We start from the raw sequence: 10,787 nt of genomic DNA on the forward strand, positions 1-10,787 counted from the left end.
CTGAACCAGGAAATTATTTCATTAGGTCAGTATCGTGTAGTTATGAACACACTGCGAGCTAGCAAAAGAATCCGACAACGTTGCACACTGACTTAATTAATACATGCGGCGATACTTGTGTATTAGGACTAGGCTGGCATTCCGCTTAGTGAGCTTCGTTAACCACATGCGATGTGTGCTAAGCGTGAAAAAATTAAGTCGGCGTGCTTGGTCTCTTAGTGTGGCAGTTTGAACCTCCTAAACGAGAGCTCCAAGATGGATACGTAAAATGACGTTTATTATTATGCTTCAAGGGAAAAAAGAAAGAGAGAAATTCCGTGTAATGAAACGCACAGCTTTAGTTTGCTGATGTTATCTTCGCGAAAGCCTGCTTTCACAGGGTGTAATTACAAGGTGGAGAGCTGCAGAGGCATCTGGTCATCCTCATGTATGTCGAGATGGTCCAACACGACGTAGCCGAAGTGGTTCCCCGATGCGAATGTATCTTCCTGTGCATCCATGAGTCTCCAAAAAGCATCGAAATCGAACTGCAGTCCATGTCCACCATACTCTCTCGGCAACGTACTGGGGGAGACTTCCTCGTGAAACCTCTCGTAGTTTTCACCATGCATGTGCATCTTTAAAGATAGGAGGAAGGGAGAAGGAGACAGAAAGAACCAGAATAAGAATAACTAGAAAAAAAACTTCATTGCTTAACATCACCGTTCAAACAGGTCCTTGTTAGCTTCCACGAGGGCACTTTCTGATGCGCTAGACACTTGGAAAACCAGAAGTCAAAGTCTTGCAAAGGTCACCACACGGCTAGTAAGGTAACCGAAGAATGAAGACATGCTTGCCGCACGTGGGTCACATCATAAATCGGGGAACTACCAAAGAGGCCGCTATTACCTGGGCCAGGTAGGCTTAGACATCATTTAATTTATTGATACTGTCAGCCCAGCAATGGGCTATGATGGCATTGAAACTGTAACATGAGTGATTGATTGATTGATTTGGTTTAAGGTTTAAAAGCTGCGCAGAGACTATGGGAGACGCCGTAATGGAGGGATCCGAGGGATCCAGGTTAATTTTGACCACCTAGGGTTTTTAATTCGCACCTGAATCTAAGTACACGAGCGCTTTTTTTTTCTTGTTTTTTTTTGTGTGCATTTCGCGGCTGCCGGGACCTGGAATTCGAATCCACTACCTCGAGCTGACCAGGAGAATGCCTCAACGACTGAGCTACAGCGATGGTTCAGGACCTATAACAGAAGGTAACTGTGAATTAAAGTTGGGAAACTTTAAGTACAAAGTGATGGGGTTGACCAAGCAATACTGAAGAAATCACCATCCCTTCCACTCTGTGAAGATAATCGAACAGCGAAGCTGTGTGAGTTACACTGAGTGTTACACCATGCAAGTCAAACATGGCAAGCAGTCTATATTGTAAATCTTTTGTTTCACCATTATTTCACCTCATTTCCGCCTTGCGTGCTCCGCGTGGCGACCATGCTTTAAAAAAAGGTATGGCCTGCTACGTCAGGCCGGCTGCAATGGGAGCGAGCGTCCGAGCCGTAGTTGCATCGCGGCCGCTTCGCTGGCCCGAACGGCGCTACTTGCGGGGGATGGGACGCGTCGGCGTCCACGCGCGACGGCGCTCCTAGCGCGTTCCTCACGCTTTTTCTACGACGTTCCCAGACAAGAGTCCATGACCAAAGCTCCCTATATACAACCAACGCTAACACGAACTCCTCTCACACCCCACAACTCCGTTCACCTACTTTTTTCTGACACCGCCATTTATTGGCGCGCCTCGCGCTCTCCCCCTCTAACGCGAGTATTGGATGGCGTGACTTACGTCAACCCCCCTCCCCGTTCTCCTTTTCATCTGCACCCTCTCACAGCATTTTCACAGAGGAAATGGGTCACTCTAACCCCTTTCCCCCTGTTGAGCTCTTCTTTTTCTCTCCTCTCCCGCTAGGTCACGCGGCCCCCTTTCAGGGACATCCGATAGCGACGACACAGGGCCTGCATGAACAGCTTCACTGTAAAATGCCGCCACCCCTACGTTTTCATACGACGCCATAAGGCGGCGCGACGCGTATGAAATTGTTGGTCTACTTCCGGTTTGTCTATCTACTTCCGTTGCCGGATGCGATCTGCTATAAGCGATCTGCTATAGCCCATAGCAGATTCGCTGTATTATTCTACTAACATGTAAACTGACTCATCTCCCAGCAGGCAAACTGATGTTAAGCAGCAATCTTAGGTTCTTTCCTATGAGAAAAGAAAAGTCAGTATTGCACAAAATATACTCTCTCCTTGTGCAATGTGGCATGTTGGCGACTTTATGTATGCCTCCAGAAAGCTCTGCATTTTGTTCAATTGGTATGTTTCTCTCTAATTTCTAACGACATTGCAAGCCGTTGTCCAAGGCCTGCAAAAGCTTTTAAAGCATTCAGTACAGTAGTTGTTGATTACGCGTGTGTTACGCTTACCCTTTCGGCCATCTTTGATTTGATGAAGGCTTTTACCACAGCGAAGATCACGTCGAAAGCATATGGTTGGTTTAAGATATGCACCGCTTTCAGCCGAGCTGGCATGCAGTCCTGGTCACAAAGAAAAAGAGTTCGCGGTTGTTATGCATACGGCTGAGGCTCGTTTTCATTGAGATTGATAATGCCGCACAGTCTGAACTTATTCAGCCTATGTGGCAAAGTCCACATACACCTGGTGCGGCCTTTCCATCCGCACGCAGTCTGAACATTAATTAGATACGGTGCTTCACTTCGTCATGAAACACCTTGGTACTGAAGGCCGCCATCATAAAAAAAGATATCGGGAATGGTCCTTAGCACCCGCGGTTCTTTAGCATGCACATAAATTTCGGTACGTGTGCGCTTCTGTGTATCGTCTTATGAATATTTTTTTAGAAATATGACTTCCGCAGCTGGTAATTCAACGCGTGACCTTGTGTTAAGCAGCCGAATGTTGCAATCTTTAGGTTCCTGGTGGACATTCTTAGCATTCCACTGCTTTATAGAACAATCTAAAATTTTTGCTTTCAGTTTTCACCACTTTTCATGAACTCCAGCAGAAGCGAACTAAGGTCTCCTTGTCAAAGACATCCATTTACACCACGCTACGCAGGCTAACAAATCTTTAGTCGAAAGCGTACGCCGTCCGAAATTTCCAAGGCCGTTAGGCCATTTGATTTCATCTCGTAATTCTGTACATAATTGTATTCCCACAGCAAATTGGCACCAAGAACGGAAATGAGAATGACATAGTGGTGCTTCAATTTGCAAACACCATAATTCTGCTCGGCTGCGTTACCTGGAAGTACTCGAGTAGTCTTCTGATGAGGCCGAGACTCATAGACAAGACTTTGTCGATTGTGAAACCGACGTAGTCCACCATGATGACGATTCCAATGGTCTGCGCCACGGGGTCCGAAATCACGTGCTCTAAACACATGAGCAACGCTTGTTGCAGAGTCGCGTATGTGATCTCTTCGGGATTCCAGTGGCCTAGATTTAGTACGGAGAGTGAGTGTCTGTAGGACAAGATGACCAAGGTCGTTCACGAAAAAATGGTAGCATATTCGGAACCAAACCAGCATTTGCTATATACTTTCTGCTCTGAAAGTGCAAGTTTCACTAAGAACCTTCCGCGCCGGCGATATAAACATTTTAACCAGCCTATTGCAGCCCAGAATGAAGCCCCCTACAAGTTTCGGAAGTTCTGCCCTTTTTAAAGGCAACGGAGCTATACGAAGAAGTAGGATCGCATTACGTCGGTAAACCAAACACACTTTCTCGCTAGTGATGAACCACTCACCATTGACTTTATGTGGGCAGTGCAAGCCGCGACGCGTAGCTGCTTCGTGTTTTTTTAGCACTCCTCTAGAATGCTCTCAGCAGTATCAGATATTAGGAGCAGTTCCGGTGAAATGTTGTCCCGTCCTGTCCGTCTTTTTCCATCCCATCCACTCATGTCAACGTTCTTCATATTCGCATGCTACTTGGGCATTCGCACGACAAGGTTTGTTGCTAAGTTCTCATTTACGCAACTTGCGACTTACAAGCTATCGAATGAATGCTGAAGACTCATATCTTTCAAGTGGGGGCTTAGGCGACGCTATGCATAACCACGTTTATTTTAGTTTATTTCATTTTTTTCAATATACATGAGGAAATGTTGGCACTTTGTAGAGATGCCAGCTACACCTCGACTTTTGGTGCGATAAACAATTTGCAAAGAATGAGGTGAAAGTACTATAATAAGCACATAAGGTATGTCGCCACCTTATTGGAAATCTTTTGTATTTTGACCCTTAACTGGTTCCTGCGTGTCTGCTTTCAGAAGGGCTGCTTACAAATACCATTGAAGCGTGTTTGGTAAAAAAATTAAACTAATTACACTTTAATTAGGAAAATTACCCGACATATGCCCATCATGCCAGCAGTCACAACTACCGATCCTACCACACGAAAATAAAATGGCTTGGCAGCAATGTAGGTGTATATGTAGGCTGTACAGTGAACTAGGATATCTGCGCTGCCATCAGTATTAAGTATGTTATCGCCGGAAAACCAAAACTGTTGTAGTTTCAGGTAGTAGCATTTCAATTCATATCCTAAAGCATCAAAAGTTATTCATGATTTTCAATAATCCTAGTTCATTGCACACTTAATATCAACTCATTAGACTCAGTCACTGCGGTTCCGGAGTTCTTCTGATCTGAAAGGCAGGCACATACTCCCTATGCTGCACAATGCGCTGCAGAAGACCAGTTTTACAATACTCAACCACTTCGCGAAAGTTGATCTTCCGAGAGATTCCAAACCGTTCGTTTGATCTGCAAAAAGTTTTTCTTTATCAAAGGGCTTGGGTGGTTACTCGCCAACCACTCTAAAGCAACCTACGCAAAGTAAGCTTACCCACATGACAGAAGACTATCGGACGTCCACGCGCGTCCCTTTGCGGCAGAACGAGACAAAGCCTCCGTGCCGCAAGAGGTACCTTCGACGGAAGGAAGTCGCGGTACACGGAATCAGAGGCAGCGCGGTTTCTGTAGTAATTCTTGATACTTTGCAGCGCCGCTTCCACGTTGTACTTCCTCACGCGCAGGAAACGTAAGAGAAAATCTGTGTCCCTCCTTGAGTTTAGTTCTGTTTCCGCTGCAAACATTGGATGTCCACAGGTTAAAAATATATACTCGCCCACTCACTCGCTCACCCAATCAACCGATACCTTAATCAATCACTCACCCAATCACCTACTCGCGCACCAATTGACTGATTCATTGATACTATACCTGCATCCCATCAATGTCGTTAGGATGGCCGACACATGCAGTAGAGCACTGCACGGGCCGATTTTCGCGGCCCGGGCCCGGCCCGGGCCCGTTTTAACATTGGGCGGTCCGCCCGAGCCCGATCAAAACTTTTATGGCGAGACCTGGGCCCGGCCCAGGCCCGGCCCGGGCCCGGAAATAATCTACGTTACCCGCCCGGCCCGGCCCGCCACCCCTTTACCTTAAGCCCGAGCCCGACTCGAACCCGGCCCGAACCCGGCCCGAGACCAAAAAATACATGTTTTTAAGAGCTGAGAAGCCCGAGAATTACTCGCAGAAAGCCCGAGCCCGGCCCGGGCCCGCGTCAAAAAACCCGAGCCCGGCCCGGGCCCGGGTCAAAAAGCACACGCCGTGCCCGAGCCCGGCCCAAGCCCGTGAAAAAACTCCTCTACCCGGCCCGGCCCGGCCCACGGGCCGGGCCGGGCCAGGGCTTTCGGGTAAACCCGAGCCCATGCCGTGCTCTAACGTGCAGTCACTGTGAACTTAAAGGCCAAATGCAAGAAAATCTCACTTTCGCTAAATTTATCATATATGATATAGTGTAAACCACTCAAGCAATCTGGGCAATGGCGCAGGGATAGTAATTGCGTAGTTTTCTTGTTAGCAGCCTGAAACAGCACCTAAGCAGACTACGGGTGCACCTGATGGTTGTCGCTTTAACGTATCAGAATGCCACCTTCGAGGTTTTCCAGGGCTCTGAGAGCACCGCCTTATCTCGGAGGTGATGCCGAAGAGCCATGTGCTTAAGGTGATGTGTCCCTTTCGGCGAGCGGCAATGGGGGTGTTTTTGGCACTTTCTGTGACAAAAACGGCCAAGGACATCCGTTAGTTTGTGAATGCGTAGCACTATATGGCTGCCGGTCGAAAAATTTCATGTGAAGCCAGAAAACCCCTTTTCCAATACAGGGCGAGAATGGGCAGTTTAAGCCCATTGTGTCTGCGGTTGACATCTGTCATCTGGAATACAGTGACAAACGACCCATTGTCCGCGATAACGATAGGCGCGATAGCACAAGAGATTCTACCAGCCCGTCCACTTTCGCTGTTCTCCATACGATATACGTAGAAAGGAGGTGATAAAGCTAGGCCAGAAAAGTCTTAGTCTATACTAAAAGGCAGATAGCAAGCAGTATGGGACGCCCTGGTAAACACCTGGCCAGTGAGGATGGAAGGTGACTAAAGAGGAACCAAAGCGAGAGGATGCGCCACTCGTGCAATAATTACACTTGCAGGCGCAGTCGTCGTCCCTCCGCTGCCTATGACGGCATTAACGTGTCGGTTATGTGGCGCCGGGCATCGCGCAAGCAAATTAGGCGGAACCTCCCTGACCCGCAACTCTCGAAACAATATATGGCGGTAGGCGTGGTGTGGGATTTATATACTCGGCAATGTACTCGTATATATGTGCATCTCTCCACTCGTACTCCTCAGCACATGTAAATAAAAAAAAACGCACACCACATTAGCTTGGCCCTCCTCACATAACTACGACGCATAATCTGCTATTGCGCACAACGCCGATAGCCATATAATGCTACGCATGTCTTCCACAGTTCCCGTTCAGGGAGGTGCCGTTTAATGGGTTTTTTTCAGTGTTTCATATTGAAATTTTTGTTTATGTTGTTTTAATAAAGATGCTTAATCACCTTCATTATATCATTCATTTGACAGTGCGTTTCTGATATTGCTTTATATTATTAATTTATTTATTTCCTATTGCTGATGCGAAAGTCAGTCGCTGATAGTGCTTAAACACTCAAGATAGCGTCTACGTTTATTTTTTCCTTTTCAGCCGAAATGTGTCGTTCTACCAACCAAGAGCACTGTAGGTTCGACCACCACTGAGCCTGGCAAAAAACTTTCTCGGAGCCTTACGTACGGATACGAATTTGACATGTTTCGTTCAAACGACTAAATCTTGAAGGAACAACCAACATGTGATAAATGCCATGAACCATTAACAGTAATACACATTCTAAGAACATGTCCGCATCTCGAAATGCTTAGCAAAAAATACTTCCGAGTATTGTATAAGTCAAACACTCCACTTCACCCGATGTTGCTGTTAGGAGATGATGCACTGGTATCTCAGACTGACGTGATAAGTTTCCTTGACGAAACAAGGTTTTTAAGTAAGCTATAATTACTACAGTGTATGCTCCATTTACGAAGGAAATTTTATCACCCTGTGTCTGGCGCAGCATAGCCGCAGCCGCTTTTGCGCCAATAAATCCAATTTAACTAACTAACTAACATATAAGTTAGGTCCATCACGTCTTCATGAAGTCACTAGCCATAAATACCTAGCAGTGACCCTTAACTACCTATCATGGAATGATCCTATAACTAACACTTGCGCTTCAGCCTTCCGAAAACTATGCCTGTTGAGACACAAACTTAAGAAACCCCCTATAACGTTAAAATGCTATGCTACATCTCCCTAATTAGACCTAAGCTGGAATATGCTTGCATAGTTTGGGATCCGTACACATAAACTAATATCAATAGTCTTGAGAGAATTCAGAGAAAAGCAGTCAGATTTATATTTAACAAGTTTTCCAGATGTGATTCCCCCACCGAACTTATGAAAATTAACAACATTGAACCACTCGAACTTAAAAGAATGAAACAGAGACTTGAATTCCTTAAACTACTTCACACCAACAATTTACCCCTTGACCCATCTGAACATTTATCGCAGTTATCAACCAGAACTACGCGCCATCGCAGACATGATGCATTAACCCCTTACTTTGAAAGAACAAACACATATAAGTTTTCTTTTTTTCCTCGAACTGTAACCGAATGGAATTGTATAATTGAACCCACATCCTAATCTTGTAATTTTATGGTTCTGTTTGTTTTGTCTATCTGATTTTCATTGTATGTACCTTATGTCGCCCTCCCTGCTTGGACCACGTGTCCGCAGTATTTGATAAATAAAATAAATAAGTCCAAGAAAAACTATGAGTGAATGCAAATCATGTAGCTTCGTTAGCTTCGAGATTCGTTGTACCGACTCTTGTTTGGGGTTCTTGTTTGGCACCATCAAACACCCGCCTTCCGAAAAAAAATCTACGTAAGGCTTGAAGAATTCACTTTTCTTTTCGTTTATCTTCAGATCTGCATCGCTAACCGCTTGCAGAACAGTGGCTAAGTGTTCAAAGGGCTCTTTTTCCGACCCCGAATAAACTATAATATAATAAATATAGACATTGCAAAAGAGTTCAAGATGTGGCTTCAAAATATTATTCATCATATTTTGAAACCAAGCTGGCGAATTTTTCCAACTAAAAGGCAATCTATTATATCCATATATGTCTAAAGGTGTCACAAGTACTCCAAAACCTTTTGGTCTACTTCTAAAGGCATTTGCCAAAAGCCCTTGGAAAGTTCGAAGTGAGAGAAAACGCTGCAGCCACCAATTTCGATGATAATTTCGTCGATATTTGGCATCGGGAAAGGAACAGCTCAGCTTGACTGTTAATTTGCCCGTAATCGGTGCAAAGTCGATACGTTCCGTCATTTTTCGGTGCTATAGTGATGGGTGATCTGAAGGTAAACGTGAATGGTCGGATAACACAAGCGTCCAGGTTCTTTTGCAGTTCTTCCTTCGAAGAGCCATAGCTATTTATTCCATGGCATGTTGTAAAGCTTGCGTTTCACAACTCTTGTATTTCTCAGCTCAAACGGTAGTTTAAACTGTGATGTAGCCTCAGAATAACATCCGACACAGAGTAGCCACGGATACATCCTGTCGACTGCGCCAAATTTGTAACAGAAATGACCAGACCAACAAGGCAACCATCACCCTTTATTGTTGTTTCTAAAGAGCCCCACATTTCTTCTTCTTCTTCAGAAGCATCTTCCTAGCTTCTTCTTTTTCTTCGGATACGTAACAAAGCAGGTTTGAACTGATTAACAGTGGTTGAACAAGGAATTTCGCTGAAGCCGACGCTTCAACAAGCGCACTTGTCTGCGTCAGTTTGCGCTTTCGAAGTCAAGTCCTCTGGTCGAAGCGTTGGCTCCAACGGCTTCGCTTGTTGGAACACTGAGAAATAAATAATGTGCCTTTTGTTTCCGGTCCTTTGGTGTAATGTGTCTATTCTTTGGCTTCATTACCTGAATTGTGCCTTTTCTCTTTTAGTGTGTTTCTTTTGCACCTGTATGCCTCCCAGTCAAGGCCCGAATAAAAAAAAATTCACAGGCCTACGCGGCACACGCAGCACATTCACAGCGTAAGCTGGTGGAGTGGCTCAAGAGTAGCTCCAATTTGGGCACCACGCACAACAGGGTCTTCGCAGCAGTCTGTTTGCCTAGTTTTGACGAGAACGATCTGAACTGTCCACCCGGCGCCGACGGCGAGCTGCGGCTTGTAATGATTCTCCACAGCAGTCTGCTGAGCCCGATCAAGCCTTACAACTACAACTTACATGTTGGGCACGCCGCCTTTGCAGGTACATTAACTAGATGGCGCCGCCATACTGGCAGAGGCTCGGCAGCTCGGGAGCGCGTTGATTGCGCGCCTCGTCTGAATCGCATTTCGTCGTCTAGTAACGTTGGTTGCCTACGGCCACGGACGCTGCGTTTTCAGGCAACTTACCTATATGGCGTCACCATACTGGCGGAGGCTCGAGTCGTCTCACCCTGCGTTTGCCTTAAATAGGGTATTTTCGGTGGCCCGATAGCAAGCGCTTGCGTGGCTCAGTGGTAGAGTACCCGGCTCCCAACGCAGCGGGCGCGGGTTTGATCTCGGCGGGAATCGGGTACTTTTTTCGCGTTTCCGGCGATAACGGTTACGCGGGGGACGCCGGCGGCTGCATCATCGCGACCTGATACGGCTATAGGAATGAGGCTATAATTGCTTACGCTGCAATAAACATATGGCCTCACCTGACACGAGCTTAGTAAGCTTCTCCAGCGCCTCTTTTCTCTTCGACGGCGTCTCTCCGAGTTCTTCTGTGGCAACACGTTGCAGACTCAGCGGAAGGGCTTCCTCTGACGTATCGAACACGTCGTCTGCCGTTTTTTTCCTATACACACCCAGCATATTGTACGGCGTAGTTGGCTTTGATCGCTTAGGAGAACCCTACATGCGTAGTTTCTAATAGCCGTTTCAGCTTTAGTAGAGAGCCTCTTTATGTTCTATGACTAAACCACAACCGCCCTAAATTTAACGAACTGAAGACGGCTTCGCTGTGCTTATCTCTCCTCATGTACTGTGGAATGTGACAGGTAACTGATAGACTATAAAATGTCCTCCACCTGTAATATCATTCGCATTACTAGAACGAGCTATGCACTTGCAACTTGCTATATTGCACTCAAATGTTTCTTATCTCGTGCTTTTCAATTACATTTTTTTAATTAGAATGAGGCGCCTTCTTCATGAGTGTCCACGGTAGAGTTCTCAAAACAAAATAACTCCTGTCTGCGCTGTATAGCATGG

The 10,787-nt window shown here is 46.0% G+C and overlaps 1 protein-coding gene across 1 annotated transcript; it reads right to left on the reverse strand.

Annotated features, from left to right (window-relative positions):
- Positions 1–256: 256 nt before the first annotated feature.
- On the reverse strand, positions 257–10,478 carry LOC119455121 (alpha-tocopherol transfer protein-like). The gene is made up of 5 exons (XM_037716597.2): positions 10,232–10,478; positions 4,923–5,162; positions 3,316–3,509; positions 2,478–2,588; positions 257–617 (listed from the first exon to the last, which is right to left on the reverse strand). The coding sequence occupies exons 1-5, from the start codon at positions 10,386–10,388 to the stop codon at positions 387–389; spliced, it is 933 nt and encodes a 310-aa protein (XP_037572525.1). The 5' UTR covers positions 10,389–10,478; the 3' UTR covers positions 257–386.
- Between the last annotated feature and the right edge of the window lie 309 nt (positions 10,479–10,787).

This window comes from Dermacentor silvarum, chromosome 6 (genome assembly GCF_013339745.2).
Source record: "Dermacentor silvarum isolate Dsil-2018 chromosome 6, BIME_Dsil_1.4, whole genome shotgun sequence".
Classification (NCBI taxonomy): domain Eukaryota; kingdom Metazoa; phylum Arthropoda; class Arachnida; order Ixodida; family Ixodidae; genus Dermacentor; species Dermacentor silvarum.

Coding starts and splice junctions, on each gene's coding strand:
- LOC119455121 (XM_037716597.2), bottom strand. CDS start 10,388: ATGCTGGGTGTGTATAGGAAAAAAACGGCAGACGACGTGTTCGATACG. Junction 5,163..10,231: donor GCTTACTAAGCTCGTGTCAG/GTGAGGCCATAT, acceptor CAATGTTTGCAG/CGGAAACAGAACTAAACTCA. Junction 2,589..3,315: donor GACTACTCGAGTACTTCCAG/GTAACGCAGCCG, acceptor CTTTGTGACCAG/GACTGCATGCCAGCTCGGCT.